Raw genomic sequence first — 18,930 nt, 5'->3', positions numbered from 1 at the left:
TTTTTCTAGTCTTGGAATCCTTGTATCTAGTGACCGTCTTTATGTGGAGTTGATTTGGGCTTGCTTTTAAGGGAAGAAAAAACTCTTGTCCTGCACTGACAAACTTTTTCAGCTTTTGACTTTTGTTGTCTTTGAATTAATTAAAAAACCCCACTTCTTAAGAAGCAGTGATGAATTATGGTGCAAGGGGATAATTTTTGCAAGATGTGTGGATAATTAGTGATGAAATTAATATTTAGATTTAGAAATTTAAAGATCAGGCTCTTCCCAAACCACATGGCACTAAAACCTGAGGAACCATAAAAATTCTGCTCCTAGTTGTATTCATTTCACTTAGTTGTAAGTAGCTAAAGGATACAAGTCCTGGTGTGTTGTCAAGACTTCCACTGTAAATAATGGAGAAAGGCACTACCTTTGGGTAGTGACTGATGATTAAAGATAGAAGAAATGAGTCATACCCCATATGGCAGAAACCTCCTATGACCATATCAAAGAGGAAGAGAATCCCAATAAGCATAGTCCTTCAATGGACTTTTAGCAATACACATGACTGAGAAGCATCACCTTTGCTTCCCATTTGATAATCTCTCTTCCCCGTGGCCAGATACTACTGACTCTGTGGCCTTGTTAGTTCTCTGTGGGTTCTGCCCTTGGGGTAACTCGTGCATGTCTCCATGCTTAGCTCCCAGTGTGTTTGGAGCAGAGTCAGCAGTCATTATTAGGCAATGGCTCCTGTATCTTGTAGCATTTCTATTACAGGATATCACTATTCTCTTTCTTTTTGTTTCATATAAGATACATTGTCACTGTTGTCACAGAGTTAGTCTTTGAAATAGATTTCACAGCATCCTTACATGTCAAGATGAAGACTGCAAATTATCTTCACAAGGAGATGGGTGAAGTTTTAAGTATTAATATTGTAAGTTTGGTCTGAGTTGCCTGTGCATCAGAAGGTTAAGTGCGTTTTTGTCAGGGTTAGAATTGCCTCACTGGTAAACAAAGGGCACATTTTTTGAAGTATACATTTATTTAGAAATGCTCCTGTAGAATCCTTGCTGCACTGTGAACTTTCTTCTAGCTACACTTTCCCTGTTAATTGTGTATAATGACTGAAAAGCTAAAAGATGTGCTTACACAACTTCCTTCTTTCAAGCACATTGAGCTTCATTTGCAGACTTATCAGGCGACAGTTGTTTGTGGATTTGTTCTCTTTGAGTTCTTTGAGAAGGCTTAGGGCTAAAAAAGATCCCATTACATTATCAGAGCTAGTCAGGTTTAGCCAGGTAAGCACATAAGGAAAGAACTGTGAAAACCTAGTTCTGAGGTGAAGTGAAGGAGCTTGTATTTCACTTTTGAGCATTGGGTCAGGTGATTCAGAAGGAAACAATGATACATCAGAAAGGAAAATTATTATATCAGGCAGCAGCTTGTGTTTCCCAGATTAGACTTCTTGAGCAAAATTAGATGAAGATTTTCTTTCATCGTTCTAATTAAAATATTCTGCCCTTTTCATTGTCTTAGGTCATTGTTGATGAATGACAGAGAAGTGTCTTGAGTGCTGCTTCCCAAATATTATTAAAAGAGATGTTTTTCAGTGGAAGAGATTATACATTTGCTGAATTTAAAGCAGCTAAAACAGAAATAGGGACTACATATATTGAAAGTTAAACTGTGCACCTGAAAATGTTGTTTTAGATGGTTTTGCATCTTTAATTCAAGCTTTTCTTTTTTTTTTTTTTTCATTTGCCCTTCATTTTCCTGAGTTAAGATTTAAGATGACCACAAAACACATGTGACCTTTTAGATTTCTGCACAAAAAGTGAGAAGACAAGTAAGAATTTTGTGGTCTAACAGATAACATACAGAATCCCAGGTCAACTGTAACTAATTAGGAGTCTGATGTTGTGTTGTATCTTGTTTCTTTGTACACTGAATTAACTAGGCAGTTCACAATGATGCTGTCTGGAGTGTGAGCTGCCTTTTGCACAGAGGGTGTTTGTTCCTGACATGCAACAATAATCTGAGCTAGATGTGCAGGGGAAGGTGTAAGTTTGCAGTGCAGACATTCTAGAGCTCACTTTGCTAATCAAAACCAGAGAACTCCCCCAGAGCTACAATCCCTGTCAGAGTTAGGTTTTATACAGTTTAGATTAAATCTTGTCCATGAAGCAAATTCAGCAAGGCATATGCAAATGTCAGTTAACAATTTATTCCATATACCCTCAAAAGACTGATTACTGACAGCACTAGGAATGCTAGGCATTAAACATTTGCACTCTTGTGCATTCCTGAGTAGGTAACTGCATATCAGTACCTGTAATATTGTGTTCCAGGATTGTGTCCTACGTCTGTAGCAATCCTTATTATAATGCAAATATACCTTTATCATCTTGCCTTATGTATGAATTGTCTTCTAAACTTTGTCCAGTGTAACATACATTATTATTCACTCAGCAGTTCTAGCAGTATTCTTATAAGCTTACACTGCATGTATGGAATTTATCATCAAATTTACTTCTGTTCATTTCCATAGAAGACCACACACCTATGGTTATAATTTACTTTATTCTATAAATCAAAGGTATTCACCTGAATTTGAGTGACTCCTTATTCGTTTAAGGGCTATAAGTTTACCAGCTGAATTTAGAAGGGGTTTGAAACAAGCCTTCACTTATTATATGATAACAAATGTAGGAGAGATTCCACTTCATAGACAATAGTTTGTCTGCTTGACAATTTATTCAGGACATTATTAATAGCCTTTTCTATTTAAATAATTAAATTCCATGTCAGATGAAAGACATTACAAGGAACATTGGTTCTTTTGTTCTGTTACATTTGTACATTGCTTAATTCTGAGCAATAGACTTGGTCTTTCACATCCTGCTAACAATATCTACTTCTTGTGTGTACTTTATGTTTTGGACTATGCCACTGGATTTGTGCTCCTTGGGTTGTTAGTGTATGATCCATAAGTACATGGAGCATGTGAACCTCCAGACACTGTATAAACATGTTTTTCATGAGCAGTCGAACCAATTGATTTTGTTTTCATTTTTGATATGGATTTTTGTTCTTTTTCCCTACATACACCACTGGTGACCCCAGCTCCTTTTCCCTTTCCTGACTCTATAGAACTCCCCCATTGGGCCAATTAGTGCACAGCTACAACTAATGCTAATTTGCTGTCTGACAATTTGGGTCATCTGACTTGTGTGGAAGAAAGGTGTATAACAGAATTTTGTCTCTTAGTTTCTTTTTTCAACATAACCCAGCCACAAAATTTTAATGAAATCTTTGGGAACCTACTGGGGGACAAAGGTGAGATAGAAATTTTTTTAAGATTTTACTAATAAAATAATATAAAATGCTTTGTCACACAGTTTTTCATATGGAGTATGTTGGTGATTTAAGGAAAAAGGAAGAATAGTTGTAATTCCTTTTATCATAATGTTATTGAATATTTTGAGAAGTTAGATATTAAAAGAAGGAAAGATAGAACTTATCTAATGTGTAAACTTCAAGTACAAGATGTGCAAGAATAAAAACTGGCATTGTCAGCCAGTGACTCTATCTAAATATTCTTTGTGTTTTCCACTAAAAGGGCTTGCTGTTCATAATTCACATGAAAATGAACCTCTGGGTTAGGCATAATTTATAAAATGCATGGGCCAAATTAGCCTAAAAAATTAAGTTGGAAAAAATGAGCTAATATAAAAATATTAAAAAAATACAGCAAAGTGATTTTAAACATTTTTATACTCACTCCATTACCTACAAAAATTCTTACGTTTCTGGCTCTGCTGTCTCCAGGGATGTAAAATTGCATCATATTGTATTTATTTTCATCTTCTCAAAATAAAAGCAGGAATTTTTGCTTTGAACTGAAAAGCTCTATTTTTGTTTGAACAGCCTTTTTGAGAGTTGTATCAGTCCCCTAGAAGGCTGTATGAGTCTATTTTGCTTATATATGTGGTACAATACCAGTAATACAATCAAAACATGAAATTTTATAGCCAGCAATAGTTTTTAAGTACTTCTTTTAACTACTTTCAACTACCTTAACTAAATCTCTTTGCTCTGAGTCAGTATTTCTTTCTCAAGAGACTTTGAGCACATACATTTTTTTACTGTTGTCCATAAATAAATTACTTGCAGTTTTTTAGCCTGTTTATATAGAATATAAATTATAAATTAAAAAGGAAATAGCAAGACTGGACCAATCTGAGGGATTGATCTAGGATTTCTTGGAGAATTTATTTTAGGGAATAATTCTTGCATTATTCTTCCTCTATTTTCTTTTTTTTTCTCTGTGTTCAGATGGAAGACGTCATAGCCCGCATGCAAGATGAGAAAAATGGGATTCCTATTCGTACAGTGAAAAGTTTTCTTTCCAAGATCCCCAGTGTCTTTTCTGGTAAGTGAATTTCATACTGTTTAAAGTTTCCACTCTACCTTATGTCAGGGGATGCTCAAATTGAAAACACTTTTAACTGAGTGCTATGGGGAATTCACAGTCATCTGGTCTGGAGGAAACATTGACTAACCTTTCAATACTTTAATTATAGAATTTTTTTATGTTTCTCTCACATTGGAGTGAGCTTACACAGAGATGTTTTTGTCCTGTAAGTTAAGTTAAGGGAATACTTAATTTACTAAAAAAAGTCAATTATCTGAAGAAGGCAATATTTATTCCAGTTTCTGCATTTCAGATCTGGGTTTTACCTCATTTTCATGGCAAGTATGAGTTTAGTGTATAGGCCAGTACACGAAGATAAGAACTGCCATAGCAGCAGCACAAAAGGAAAATCATCATTGCACTCTGCAACTGATACTGAATTGTGGCTGTAGACATTTATTACATTTATGATCTGCTTTTGTAGCTGGATGCTTGTGCCCAGAAAGCTAAGACTGAGATGTCTATGGTGATTTCCAAGACAGCTGTAAATTTTATAGCTAATCCAAGGCAGTATTGTCATATGCACAAAAATCTGTCCATTTGTTAATTAACTAGTATAATATATTTATTTGTTTACATAATTTTATGTTGATTTATGCATTTTTATATGTGGATATATATCTTATTTTGCTACCAATTAGTATGGAGTTACTTTGACATAGATGCCATTGGTGAACTTTTTCTGTACTCTGGTAACAGTTGCAATTTTTGTAATGGAAAAGGTAATTCTCACATAGAAAGTATTTATAGCAGTTTGTACTGTCCAGAACAGCAAGAAGAATTCTGTACTTTAATTTTCAACCTTTGGAATGTTTTTGCTAGTGAATAATTCTGGCACAAAGAAGGAAAGAGTCTTAAGAGCGAACAAAATGTCTTTAAGATTTTAGAAACTACTTGTACAAAAACTAGCCTCTGAAAAATACATGTTTGTTTCCCATAAATTAGTACAGCATGTCATCCTATTAAATAAGCCATATTAATTGTTATTCTCTGCCTTACCTTGTGTGCTATGGATTTCAGATTAGAAAGACTATGATTATTTGTATAGCAGGAGACATTATTTACCAAAAGGGTTTCTTTTACTGGAACAGACATCATAGTTTTTAACATTGTGTTAGAACATACATACAGTAGTACATAGCAGTCACTGATACAACACCTTTTGTATTGAGGCATTAATTTTATTAACTGCAGGGTGAAAAAAAACCATAGGAGAATTCCTTTTTTTCCCTTTGCAGATTTTCTCCCTCAAATACCAGGACAGTAAGTTTTTGCTACCCACCAGAACAGCGCAACTGTCATTTTAGTTGAAATAATCTCCTTGTTAGTTCTTTATCCTGGATGGAAGCTGAACTCTTCAAACCTTCATGTTGAGAATAGCAGGTTTCCTTTAATGTGCTAGGAGTTTATGTATATGTAGCAAATGAATCTCAGCTTGAACTAAAAGCTATTGATTGCTAGGAAACATGGGAGTATTGTTGTCTAAGGATTGTGATGATAATCATGAAAATGTATATAATAACAACTTATAGTACTGTTATTGCCCACAAAAGCATCCATATGAAAATGATCAAATCAAAAGCAGATGCTCTTCAGTTAAAAAATACATTTATGCCTATATGCTCATATAAATATATATGTGGTATGTGTGTCTATGCATAAAAACATGTATTATACCCAACCCTCTGTCCAGGATTATGTCCCAGGAACGTTGCAATTGTTTGTTTGGGGGGAGAAGCAAAAGGGATAGGTCTACCACACTTAAGTCATGTTCCTGCAAGCACTTAGGAAAGACCTTAGGTAAGAGTCCTTTAAATAATTTGTAAAAATTAACGATGTCCATAAATTGTCTGTAGGAATAGGGTCTTATGGGCTAGCATTTTAATTATGTTGTTATAAAACCAAGAGAGGTATTTTTATTTTTGTTTACTTTTATTTCATAGTGCTGCTTCTAAAAACAGCAAGTGAAAAACTAGTTGAAAGAGTAGTCACAAGTCAGCTTGTTGGGTCTGGTGGGCTAATGGTTTCATTGCACTCAAAGCTTATTTTACACCAAGATCTGCATCATTCACTGTTGCAGTCTCCATGGCCATATATATATATATATATTTTTTTTTAAATTTGTGTCAGATAACTACTACACATGGCTTTTTCAGCATAATTCTATACTAACTCATCCTGACACAAGCTCACTGCCTTCTGGGGCCATTGTAGCAGTATACTATATGTTTATTATGATTTCAAAAATGTTTTTATAAAAGACCCTCGCCGTTACAGGGTCTTGCTGAATTACCTCATCCAGCTAGTGTTTGTGAGGGTAAGTACAATTAGGTCTCTGAACAGAGAGAACGTACAATGTGCTGTAGCAGATGGTCTTTGTAGTGATGGTTCACCTTAGGCTGACTCACCCACAGTATTACTTGAAAGTAGGCTCAGACTGGATGCGACAAATATGAATTTGCATGGATAGCTTTGCAGAAAACAAACTAATATACCTATGTACTCTAGTACACTAATGGCTGAAACCAGATTTGCTAGATTATATTTTAGATCCTATGCTGGTCACTGTTAATGGAAATTCTACTGGAAATTGTAGTATTACTTTAGTCCTGACTGCTTAAGTGCACAAGCAATGCTATGGCATAAACCATCATTGTTTGAGTAATAGCTTCCTGTCTTTGAGAATGGAATAATCTATTTTTATTATGAACAATATACTCTGTTTAGCCCATTCACTTTATAATATTGAGAGTGAAAATCACGCCAGAGGTTCTGTTTTAAAAATTATATTGTTCTAAAAGTGTATCCTCTAGCAGAGCCTGAATTATCTCTGAACTGAACTGATTATACATCAGGGGAACTGAAAGTTTCTTGAGGGAGGGACTGAGTCAGTTTTCTCAGTAGCTTTAAGTGTAGTCTGGGCATCTAAAGCTGGGCTTGAAGATGACAATGAAGTCGTTTCCTATGTGGTTCTTGGGAAATTTGACTGTTTAATGCCAAAATCTTAGTTGTCCCTGTCTGTGGATCTAAGTCACTTTCTATGATTAATGCTGATGACCACAGTAATGGTCACTCAGTTTTCAGAAAGCACGTGTTTAAAACAGTGGTTGATGGCTGACTAGACTGCAGTAGTGCAGGACCCCCTGTATGCCTGCAGCATAGTCATAATAATGTTATTCATCAGATATATATAGTGGCTTTGATTTAAAACTTTAAAGGCTCCAAGGGAAAAAAATAGGCAGGAGAGTTTGCTCTGTGTGATTATGCATTTTGATGAACAAAAGAAGGACTTGCTGTTGTTGTCTCCGTGGTTTTAAAATGTTTTAGAGAAGTGAAAAAGATAGTTTATATAGACATCTTGCCAGTCAACAATAATAATTACATGAAAGTTGTCATGTGCATTCTTTGCTAACAGTGATTAGAGCATTAGGAATAAAAACAAGGCAATTTGCCTGGAACATGGTTCACCATTAGACCTGGAAATGGATAAAAAAACTTGCTTGAATGATGAATGTAGGGAGTCTGACATATGAATCATAGGGATTAGGAGGAGCTCTAAAATATCATTTTTATTTTTGCTAAGGAAAGACAGCAAGTAAATGCCAAAGTTTTGCTGTTCACTTTCAAGCAGAAAGAGGCATTCAGAGTTTAGAGATAAAGCACTGCAATAGTCGAAGGTTTGTTTTGGGGATCTTTGTGGGGTGAGCGAGTGGGTTGGTCAGTATTAGTACTGAGAGCTTTATAAGCTAATCATGACATGGATATTTCATTAAGACAGATGTAGTGATACAGTGGTGTCTTATGGTCATTACAGAATATCAATGTGATACTTTATAGGACTTTAAAGTGTACGGTACTTGCATATGCTTGGTGATGAATAAAATCCGTGGAGAATGTACTGAGTGGTGTGTAAGTATGAATGAGGGATGCTGTTTAGCGTTTTTATTGTAGGAGCGGGGAGAACTATGAGAAATTTAAGTTCAATTAAAGAATACACGCAGAGACAGAATAAAAAGTATTCAAGGAGAGCATGTTCATACTAGTTGTTACTGGCTGTTTCTGATGCATGGCTCAATAATTTTGGAAAGTAGTCACAGCTTGAACCAACAAAAATAGGAGAAGGAGATCAGTAGAAAGGTTGGTTTGTATCATCTCCTTCTGAGTTAAAGAGAAAGTGAAAAGATTCTTTTAGCTTTCCCAGAAAAATATAATCCATGTGAAGTCTTTAGTTTTTACTTATTCCTATATGTGAAGCTGATATTGTGCCTTTTCCACCTAGACATTGCATTTTCCCATTTTTTAGAAAGATTATTGCCATCATATGCCATTTTTATTCATCCTTTTTTCTGATTTCAGAAAATGCACATTTCTCTTCTACCTGGGAAATTAAGATAATGAGATATTGCAGTTTGATTGGCAAATGTATTCATAACATCATTAATTACCAGTCTTTATTTAAGCACTATTAGTAGTACGCTTGGTAAAAATAGAGAATTTATGTGTTTAAATATAAAAAAATACTGGTGAAATGCAGACTGTCAGTCTCAGTAGCCTGGTCAGATGTAGTGAGAAACCCCAGAGGAAAACGGCATTATAGTAGCTCATCTCACCCGCAAATTACAGGTGGATAAGCCCAAGGAATGAGTCACAGGAGATACCTGCAACAACAGTATTGCTTGTTATATAGAGGCAGGCAGTAAAAAATAAAGAGTGGTACAGTGGGAATTGGATGACTCAGGGGACTAATAACAAGAAAGAGAGCATTTCATCTGTCATTAGTTTTGATCTTTCCCAGCTGAGTAATGAGTTATTAGCATCTGATGACTTTTCAGTGCTGCATGTGAAATGAGTTGATAGGTTTATCCACTTCAGTGCTGGAGATTACCTATCTGAATTACAAGATAAAAGAGAAAGCTCTACTGCTTGGATTGACAGAAAAAACCACAAAAGTGTAACACCTCAGTTTTCTGGTACCTTTGAAGCAAGGTAATATTGCATTATAGGTAAATACAAGGATCTTGGAATTTCCATTTTTGATATGTTTTCCAGAATAAATTAAGCATGTGGGAGAAGCTAGGATTCCCATCTCCCAAGCCTCTAATTTTATGGACCATTTTCTTTTTTTCCCCCTCAGTGTTTCCAGTGCTGGGTTGGTGACAGGTTCCTACCTTCTTGTTCCTTCTGTTCTTTCATCTCCCTTTTCTTGCATTCTTCTACGGGTATAATTTAATAGTAGAATAATTGCTGGTTTCTTTATGCCAACTCAGCCTCTTGTTATTTGCAAACAGAGCCTTCAGTGGTAAAACTGCAAGCTCGCTGCCTTAATGGCATTCCAATGTTAGTAAAATGCTTTGATGAAGAGATCTCTGTCTACGTGAAGGACAGAAGCTGGCTCATTCACTCTCCTGTGCCTGTTCAGAAGGGCAAATATTAGCAGGGACTTGCTATCTTTACAGTTTCACTTTTCAAAGCAGAACTTTGAGAATAAAAAGTTAATAATCCTCTATCCCTAAATGAATAGTTCATTTGAAGTTAAAACACCAATCCTCCTTGTGTATTGTTTCCATTCATCACTTTGTCAGAGTGACTGATTTGCATTGAAATGTTCGTGGTTTTTTGGGAATGCATATTTTTAAGGAGAAGGCTAGTTCTCTTATTTATTGATATCATGCACATGATTTTTAGAGTCATGACTAGAAGAGATTGACTAAGTGGCACCATAAGATTGGACATACAGTCATTTCAATGTAGTGAAATAATTAACTGATTAATGAGTTGTGCTTTGCATGCTTTACCATTTCAGAAAACCAAAGTGGATATTTGAGTGCTGTCTGCATACCTTCACCTCCTGTTTCTGTTTGTTTACCTGTCTGTTTTGGCCACATCACTGGGACTGTAACTATGGCCAGAAAAGGGTGCTCTCAAGCTGCTTAAAACTCTACAAAACTTTTATATTTTATGGAAAATCAGCTTAGTGACAGCTTCACTGCAACGGTGTTGCAGTTGTGAAACTCAGAATGGCCATGTGACAAGCTGTGGTGGGCTGGGATCAAGCAACAGCTGAATTCTCATATTCACTTGAAATGAGAAGTGGATAAAAGAAATTAAGAACTCTTTCCAATAACTTTAATACTCCAAGATGATTATGCTCTCCATTTTCTTTTTAAGTCATGTGCTAATATCAGACCTTTACTAAATCACTGTCAGAATTAAAAGCTTTCCAAAATGTGAAAGTATTTTCATTGGTTATTTTAAACAGAACAACAAGTTCTCATTTAAAAGTTGTTGCTTCCTCCTGACCAAACAACAACAAAAAATTGTATTCATATGTTTATCTTTCAATTCAATGGTGATTGCCATTGGGAGCATTAGTAAAAAGAAGAAAATGAAGTGAAAAAAGTCTGAGGCAATTTTGCAAAATTGTTCTATGAAACTGAAATATACTCAAAACCCATTGAAAACTCTTTTAAAGTAATCTGTGTGCAAACCAGTCATCATAAATGTCAGTTCCTTTAAAATAAGTAGATATGAAAAACTTATTTTCACAGACATTTGCAAAAGAAATAGGTCTAGAAGTCATGCATTGATGGGCAAAAAACCTTAATAATTGTTCTCTTGTTGTGAGATGGGAGATTTCTGGGAACATTCATCTTATTTGATGTTTGTTCACATGAAGTGCACAGTTTGAATTAGATGATCCCGTTTCCCAAATGCTGTGTAAGGCCTTACAGCTCAGTATGTTTCCAGAGAAATAGCTCTGGGGCTGTTGATCATAGATACAAATTTGTTCCTAACTTTTCCTACTATGTTGTTTTGTGATGAAAATACTTTCTTCCCTTTCCTACACCTTCTTCCTAGCCTCCTCATGTGTTGTCAGTGTTTTTAGTGAAATGGAGTTGCACCTTTGAAGTGTAAGTACTTTTAAGAGGAGTATGGGAAAACCTACTGCCTTCACTATGGCCAAAAATTTACTTAGTTTGCCACCCTTAACACCCAGTCTCTTAACACTGGACATGTAGCATTCATGGAAAATATGGGGTGAAAAAGGAGCCCTGAATCAGCCTTACAACAACCTGAAATTAGCAGGAATTCTGCGATCTATCACAGCTTCATTTTAAGTAGTTTGCCATTGTTTTCTGGCATGACACTGGTTAATTATTGTGGTTTATATCATCAACAATGAGTAGTACTTATAGAAAACAGAGAAAAGAAACCCCTCCAACACACACGCACAAACATACATAGCATGTATATTTGTGCCATATATATTTGCCCATGGAGGCAGTGCATAATATATCAGCTTAAAAAACCAAACTTTTAAGCCGATACAAGCAGCATCTGTAGTAGTGCTTAATAACATAGGTTCACTGAAATATGTTACGTGCATAATTAAAGCCTTGTAGGAAGACAAGACTAGAATATGTATAAGGAAGAGTGACTGTACAGAAATATATTCATGGATTCTAAGAAAATGGTTTTTCTTCCTGGCTATCTCTTAGAAAGACGTACTGTTGATGTTGCATAGAAAAAATTAGAAATAAAGATCAGTGATAATTTTCCAGGCACTTCAATTTTATGTAATTGTTTTAATTAAGAAGCAGAGCAAAGTATACTAGACTCCATCAGTTTATGAGGTACTTCTATGCCAACAAAGCTGTTTGTTTAAACTACATTGGAATTTTTTTTCATGGAGAAATTCGAGGTACACAGAAGAGAAGTGTTTTCTGAGAAGAGAGAGTCACTACTGTGTTTGCTGTCACTAATTTCTGAGACAGGAGGGAAATTTGCTTCTCATTTCAAGAATAGGGAGAGGAAGTATATAGCTGAAGACAAATGAAGTCCCAGCATGAAGTCCTTGTTGAGTATTAGTAGTGGTTTTAACACCATGTGAAATATGTTTCCTGATACGCTTGATAAATAGTCTCTGGAAACCATCCCAGAAACTAACATCCACTTAATGACAAAAATAAAAGAAACCCAATCTAGTTCCTCTAAGGTCAGAACCCTTGAGTTTGAAAAGTATCCATTCTCTTGCCAAAAATCAAAACTTTGCAATAGTAACTAGGATTTGTAAGTGTGATTTTGTATGAGTATAATGTAATCCTAAAGCTGGGAATACGTGCTAGTAAGTTTGGGTTTTCAATATATGGTCAATTAGAATAGAACAGAATAGTGACAGAGAATATCTGTGTACAAGGCTGTAGTTAGGCAGGTACTGTAATTGTTTTATAAATAGAGACAATAGATTTTAATACAATTACATTGTGGAGCATGCATTGAAAAATATCCAACTTTTTCATTTATGTGGCATTGTACGCTGTTCTCCGGTGGCATTTTTTTGGTTGACTGGTGATTATTTATTATACGCGTATAGGAAGCAGCGTAGACATGTGATAAGTATGGCTGGTACAGATACAAATAATATATTATTTAGAGGTACTCTGTGAGGTGTAATACAGTGTAAACATTTGCATTTGCTTTTATTTTTAAGATGGTACAAAAGCATCTGGGATAGTAGTCCCCTTAAATGATACCTAACTGCTCTTAAATGATATCTGACTCATTTTGAGACTTTTCAAGCAACGTAATTTCTTTCTGGTTCAGTTTTACTGTTTTAGTACATGAAATTGTATGTTATTGTCTTTAAATCTACCATTTTTAAGTGATTTGAAATATTTAAATGAACTACATGCAAAGAGAAAGTAGTGTTATATTTGCAGATTTCAATCTACCATTTTTACAGCTGGATAAATATAGTTGGCCAGCAGTTAAAATAATCAAATTAATTAAAATAATGAGATGGAGAATATGCTTCTTAAGCAAGAAATCAAGTTAGCAGGCTTTACAAGGTGACATGATTTAGCTCCTAATTATGTTGGTTCCAGCTATGAGGAAAAAGACTGTCACAGAATCACAGAATCATCTAGGTTGGAAAAGACCTTGAAGATCACCTAGTCCAACCATTAACCTAACACTGACCATTCTCAACTACACCATATCCCTCAGCGCTATGTCAACCCGACTCTTAAACACCTCCAGGGATGGGGACTCCACCACCTCCCTGGGCAGCCCATTCCAACGCCTAACAACCCGTTCTGTAAAGAAATGCTTCCTAATATCCAGTATAAACCTTCCCTGGCTCAACTTGAGGCCATTCCCTCTTGTCCTATCACTTGTTACTTCATTAAAGAGACTCATCCCCACCTCTCTGCAGCTTCCTTTCAGGTAGTTGTAGAGGGCGATGAGGTCTCCCCTCAGCCTCCTCTTCTCCAGACTAAACAACCCCAGTTCCCTCAGCCGCTCATCGTACGACATGTGCTCCAGACCCTTCACCAGCTTCGTTGCCCTTCTTTGGACACGCTCGAGTAATTCAATGTCCTTTTTGTAGTGAGGGGCCCAAAACCAAACACAGTAATCGAGGTGCGGCCTCACCAGTGCCGAGTACAGGGGCAAGATCACTTCCCTGTCCCTGCCAGGATACCATTGGTCTTCTTGGCCACCTGGGCACACTGCTGGCTCCTGTTCAGCCGGCTGTCAATCAACACCCCCAGGTCCCTCTCTGACTGGCAGCTCTCCAGCCACTCCTCCCCAAGCCTGTAGCGCTGCTGGGGGTTGTTGTGGCCCAAGTGCAGCACCCGGCATTTGGCCTTATTGAAACTCCTACAGTTGGCCTGAGCCCATCGCTCCAGCCTGTCCAGGTCTCTCTGCAGAGCCTCCCTACCCTCGAGCAGATCAACACTCCCACCCAACTTGGTGTCATCTGCAGACTTACTGAGGGTGCACTCGATCCCCTCATCCAGATCATCAATAAAGATGTTAAACAGGAGTGGCCCCAAAACCGAGCCCTGGGGGACACCACTCGTGATCGGCCGCCAACCAGATTTAATTCCATTCACCACAAATCATTTTCACCACAGCAGCCAGTTTTTTACCCAGCAAAGCGTGTGCCCATCCAAGCCTCGAGCAGCCTGTTTTGCCAGGAGAATGCTGTGGGAAACGGTGTCAAAGGCCTTACTAAAGTCAAGGTAGACAACATCCACAGCCTTTCCCTCATCCAATAAGCAGGTCGCCCTGTCATAGAAGGAGATCAGGTTTGTCAAGCAGGACCTGCCTTTCATAAACCCATGCTGACTGGGCCTGATCATCTGGTTGTCCCGCATGTGTTGTGTGATGGTACTCAGGATGAGCTGCTCCATCAGCTTCCCGGGCACCGAAGTCAAGCTGACAGGCCTGTAATTTCCTGGATCATCCTTCCGACTCTTCTTATAGATGGGCGTCACATTGGCCAATTTCCAATCTGTCGGGACCTCCCCGGTCATCCAGGACTGCTGGTAAATGATGGAAAGTGGCTTGGTGAACACCCCAGCCAGCTCCTTCAGCACTCTCGTGTGTATCCCATCTGGTCCCATCGACTTGTGTGTGTCTATGTGATGCAGTAGGTCACTGACTATCTCCTCCTGGATTGGGGGGGGGGGGGGGGGGCGGTGTTCTCCCAGTCTCTGTCTTCTGGCTGAGGAGGCTGGATTCCCTCATTACAACTAGTCTTGTTATTAAAGACTGAGGCAAAGAAGACATTAAGCACCTCAGCCTTTTCCTCATCACTTGTTACCATGTTTTCTACTGCATCTAGCAGGGGATGGAGGCTCTCCCTGGTCTTTCTTTTGCTGTTGACATACTTATAGAAACATTTCTTGTTGTCCTTGATTGCTGAAGCCAGATTAATTTCTAGCTGATTTCCGCCCTGCATAGCCTCACAGAATCTTTGTAATCATTGTGAGTCGCTAGCCCCTTCTTCCAAAAGCTGTAAACTCTCCTTTTCTCCCTGAGTTGTAGCCAAAGCTCCCTGTTTAGCCAGGGTGGTCTTCTCTGGCACCGGCTTATCTTACAGCACCTGGGGACAGCCTGCTCCTGTGCCATTAAGACTTTCTTCTTAAAGAGTGCCGAGCCTTTCTGAACCCCTATACCCTTCAGGATCATCTCCCAAGAGATCCTGTCAAGCAGGTGCCCAAACAAGACAAAGTCAGCCCTTTGGAAGTCCAGGATGTCAGTTCTGCTTAGCCCTCTCCTGGCCTCTCTAAGAATAGAGAACTCTATTATTTCATGATTGCTGTGCCCTAGTCGGCCTCCAACCGCCACATCATCCACCAGTCCTTCTCTGTTCACAAAGAGGAGGTCCAGCAGGGCACCTTCTCTGGCTGGTTCACTCACCAGCTGTGTCAGGAAGTTATCTCCCACACATTCCAGGAATCTTCAGGACTGGTCCTGCTCTGCTGTGTTGTATTTCGAGTAGATGTCTGGGAAGTTAAAGTCTCCCACAAGAACAAGGGCAAGCGATCATGAGATTTCTCCTAAAGTGCCTATAGAATATTTCATCCACCTCTCTGTCCTGGTTGGGTGGCCTATAGTAGACTCCTACTACAACATCTGCCCTGTTGGCCTTCCCCCTGATTCTAACGTAAAGACACTCCACCCTGTCTTCACTATACTTGTGTTCGACGCAATCATAATAGTCCCTAACATCCAGTGCCACCCCACCACCTCTCCTTCCTTGTCTATCCCTCCTAAAGAGCTTGTAGCCATCAACTGGTGCACTCCAGTCATGGAAGACATCCCACCATGTTTCTGTAATAGCCACTACATCATAATTTTCCTGTTTCATCATGGCTTCAAGCTCCTCCTGTTTGTTACCCATGCTCTGTGCATTGATATACATGCACTTCAGATGGGCTGATGTTTTGCCCCCTTCCCCCTTCAAATCTAGTTTAAAGCTCTCTCAATGAGTCCAGCTAACTCCTGCCCCAATATCCTTTTCCTCCTCTGGGGCAGGTGGAAAGACTGTCATTACAGTTGCATCAGAAGACTGCAGAATTGTCTTTGCAAGAGGACAGCAAGGAATAAATGCTAATGATTGTAATTGTTTGTATTTCTGTTGCTACTGAAGCTACCCACAGATTAGTTGTGCATGGTGCTATTATCAAGCAGTGTATGTACACTTTGTAATAGCAAATGTCACCATAACATCAGGATTTTCTGTGTTAGTGGGATGTTATTTGGTGACTCCCGCCTCACTGCAGATAAGCTGCACTCAGTCTAACTTTGCTTTACTAGGAGCTAGTGTGCATCTGGATTGTCTGGAACTTCCCTCCTGAAGTTGCCTCGTATGGGCCTATCTGAATGTCTGTTTCAGCTTGGACTTGTTTATTGTAGTGATTGATCATGACACAGACTGAGAAGTCCATTTTATCTGTGTATTGTATCTGCATGCATGAAATTTGTATTTGTCAATGATACTGGGTATTTGTGCTGGTAAGAGAAGCAAGATCTGAGTTGTCATTTCTTGGTTGTTACTGCATGTTGAGAGCTAGCTATCTGAAAACCAACAAAAAAGTTATTAAGGATTCTTGCCTTTTCCAGAGGTGGCAAGATGTGTTATGCCACTAGAATTTGAAATACTAAAAACATTTTCCTCCTGACTTAGCTTTCTATGAACCAAAACTGTCAGCTATAATTAAAGAAAAAATAAAATAAATAATATTCCATAGAAGAATGAAAAATAGAAAGTTTATTTTTGGAAAACATTGAAAACGATACGCTTAAGACTGTTAAAAGATTTTTAGTTGCAACAAACACGTTTTCCAAAAAACCCACCTCTTTGACATTGAAAAAGTTCTTAAGAAGTTCTATTATTTCCTGCCAGCTGTGTTCCTGACAAAAAGTAAGATACATTAAATTAGAAAGTCACCCACAGAGGAAGTAAAGGTAGTTCATGTAGCTTACTGTGACTGGCAATCAATCACTATGCAAATAAATGGACCATAGATACTAATTCAGTTTCATAAATTATCAAAATATTTTTAAATGGAATAATAGGATCAAGAATAATTTGTTAACAGGACATAGGAGTGCTCAAATGTGTGATGAGTGTTACACCACTGCATGCATTTGGCAGAGCCTATTACAGGATGCTCCTGAGCTTCACGATAAAGGTTAGAAAATGAGTTTATTGTTTAAAAATCTGCTTTCCAGCCTTTGTGGTTGGAGGGTGAGCCTTGATGTTGCAAAACAAGCATGTAAGCTGGCAGAAGTTACTCTGTTTTCCATGATCCCAGCCCCACAGATTCAGCAGTCCCTGAGGCCAGAGGATATTGGCAGCTTTGAAGGCACAAAGCCCAGCATTCCTGCAGCGTACTTGGCCCTTTTGCTTCCCACACAGCAGCTGTCTTTTTGCCATAGGGATGGAAGGTCTCGATGGGGGTGCTCTTGGTTTACTTGTTTCCCCTGTTAGGGAAGATCACTGGAGTACATGCTGATTCCTTGCGCTGCTCCACAGAAGCAAGCAGGGATACCACAGTAGGAGACGGGCAGAGCTGTTGCAGCAGGTGCCGGAAAGTCAGAAGGTTCAGGCTGGTGAGTTTGGTGTGTTGGGAACAGAGTAGAAACCCAGAACTCTTCATGAATCCAGGTAGATGACACAAAGAAATTACTTACAAAGTCCTCCCTTAATGGCAGGAAGGAGAACATAGATGTTGCCAAGAATTGGGTAGTGGAGTCACTAACTGATAAACACTGAGAATAATTTAAAAAAAAAAAAAAAAAAGAGGAAAAGGAAATTAGTATTAACCTCCCCATACACACATTTTGTAGGATAATAGTTTTTATTATAAGGCTTGGTATTGCTTGAGTGTAGGAGCAGGCAAGTAGGACTGATGGCTATTTATTGAGTGTTAAACATAATGTAAAGTTTATGAAGGCTTTGAGTTGTTGCTGAGAATTTGGTTCCATTATGTCATATGGAAAACACCAGACATGGGGTATCCAACCATCCAACCATCTCAACTCTTCCTGAAATATTTACCTTTGAAGGATTTTGACAAACTGCTTTGAAAATAAAAAAGCTGTTCTTAAAATAGCTTGTGGGTTTTTTGGTTTTTTGTTTTTTTGTTTTTTTTTTTTTTTCAGACCAAAAGAAGGGTCTCTAACCTTTTCTACTGCAACAGCTATATACGTAGTTTTAATATACAAACACCAACAAGGTATATGCATTTCAGGTATTTCAGTATACCTGTTTGGATCTCAATTTAGCCATCAATGCATACAAATATTCTTTTTATGCATTAAATTGTCACAAATTGCATGGGAGTTAGCCATTTAAAACTGCTGCATAGCTTTCTAACAGGTTCTGAATATGTAACTGGCTTGTGGAAAATAATGAGAAGGTGGTTGATGGTTTTTTCTTTCTCTTCAGAATCAAGCACCAAATTACTATGTGCATGTGGGGGTCTCATGGATATCAGCGCCACATGTGTTTGATGCCAGAATTTTTGCTCTTTAAGCTTTTATAATCAACTCTGAGATAGCTATAATGTGGAAATACTTTATAGACCTATAGACCTCTGTAGACTCTTTACCTTTTTGTCAAGACTATCTTCTTGTAAGTTTTGTACTTATTATGGAAGGAAAGGCTTGCAGAT

The 18,930-nt window shown here is 38.0% G+C and overlaps 1 protein-coding gene across 5 annotated transcripts in view; it reads left to right on the top strand.

Annotated features, from left to right (window-relative positions):
- The window catches only part of RGS7 (regulator of G protein signaling 7), a 248,123-nt gene that overhangs the window by 115,245 nt on the left and 113,948 nt on the right, over positions 1-18,930 (top strand). For all 5 annotated transcript variants that reach the window (XM_074863227.1, XM_074863228.1, XM_074863229.1 and 2 more), the window contains exon 3: positions 4,321-4,417. In XM_074863227.1, the coding sequence (XP_074719328.1) occupies positions 4,321-4,417 (97 nt within the window). The remainder of the gene's footprint in view (positions 1-4,320; positions 4,418-18,930) is intronic.

Source organism: Strix uralensis, chromosome 3, assembly GCF_047716275.1.
Source record: "Strix uralensis isolate ZFMK-TIS-50842 chromosome 3, bStrUra1, whole genome shotgun sequence".
NCBI lineage: Eukaryota > Metazoa > Chordata > Aves > Strigiformes > Strigidae > Strix > Strix uralensis.
This window is presented reverse-complemented; position numbering and strand designations above follow the sequence as displayed.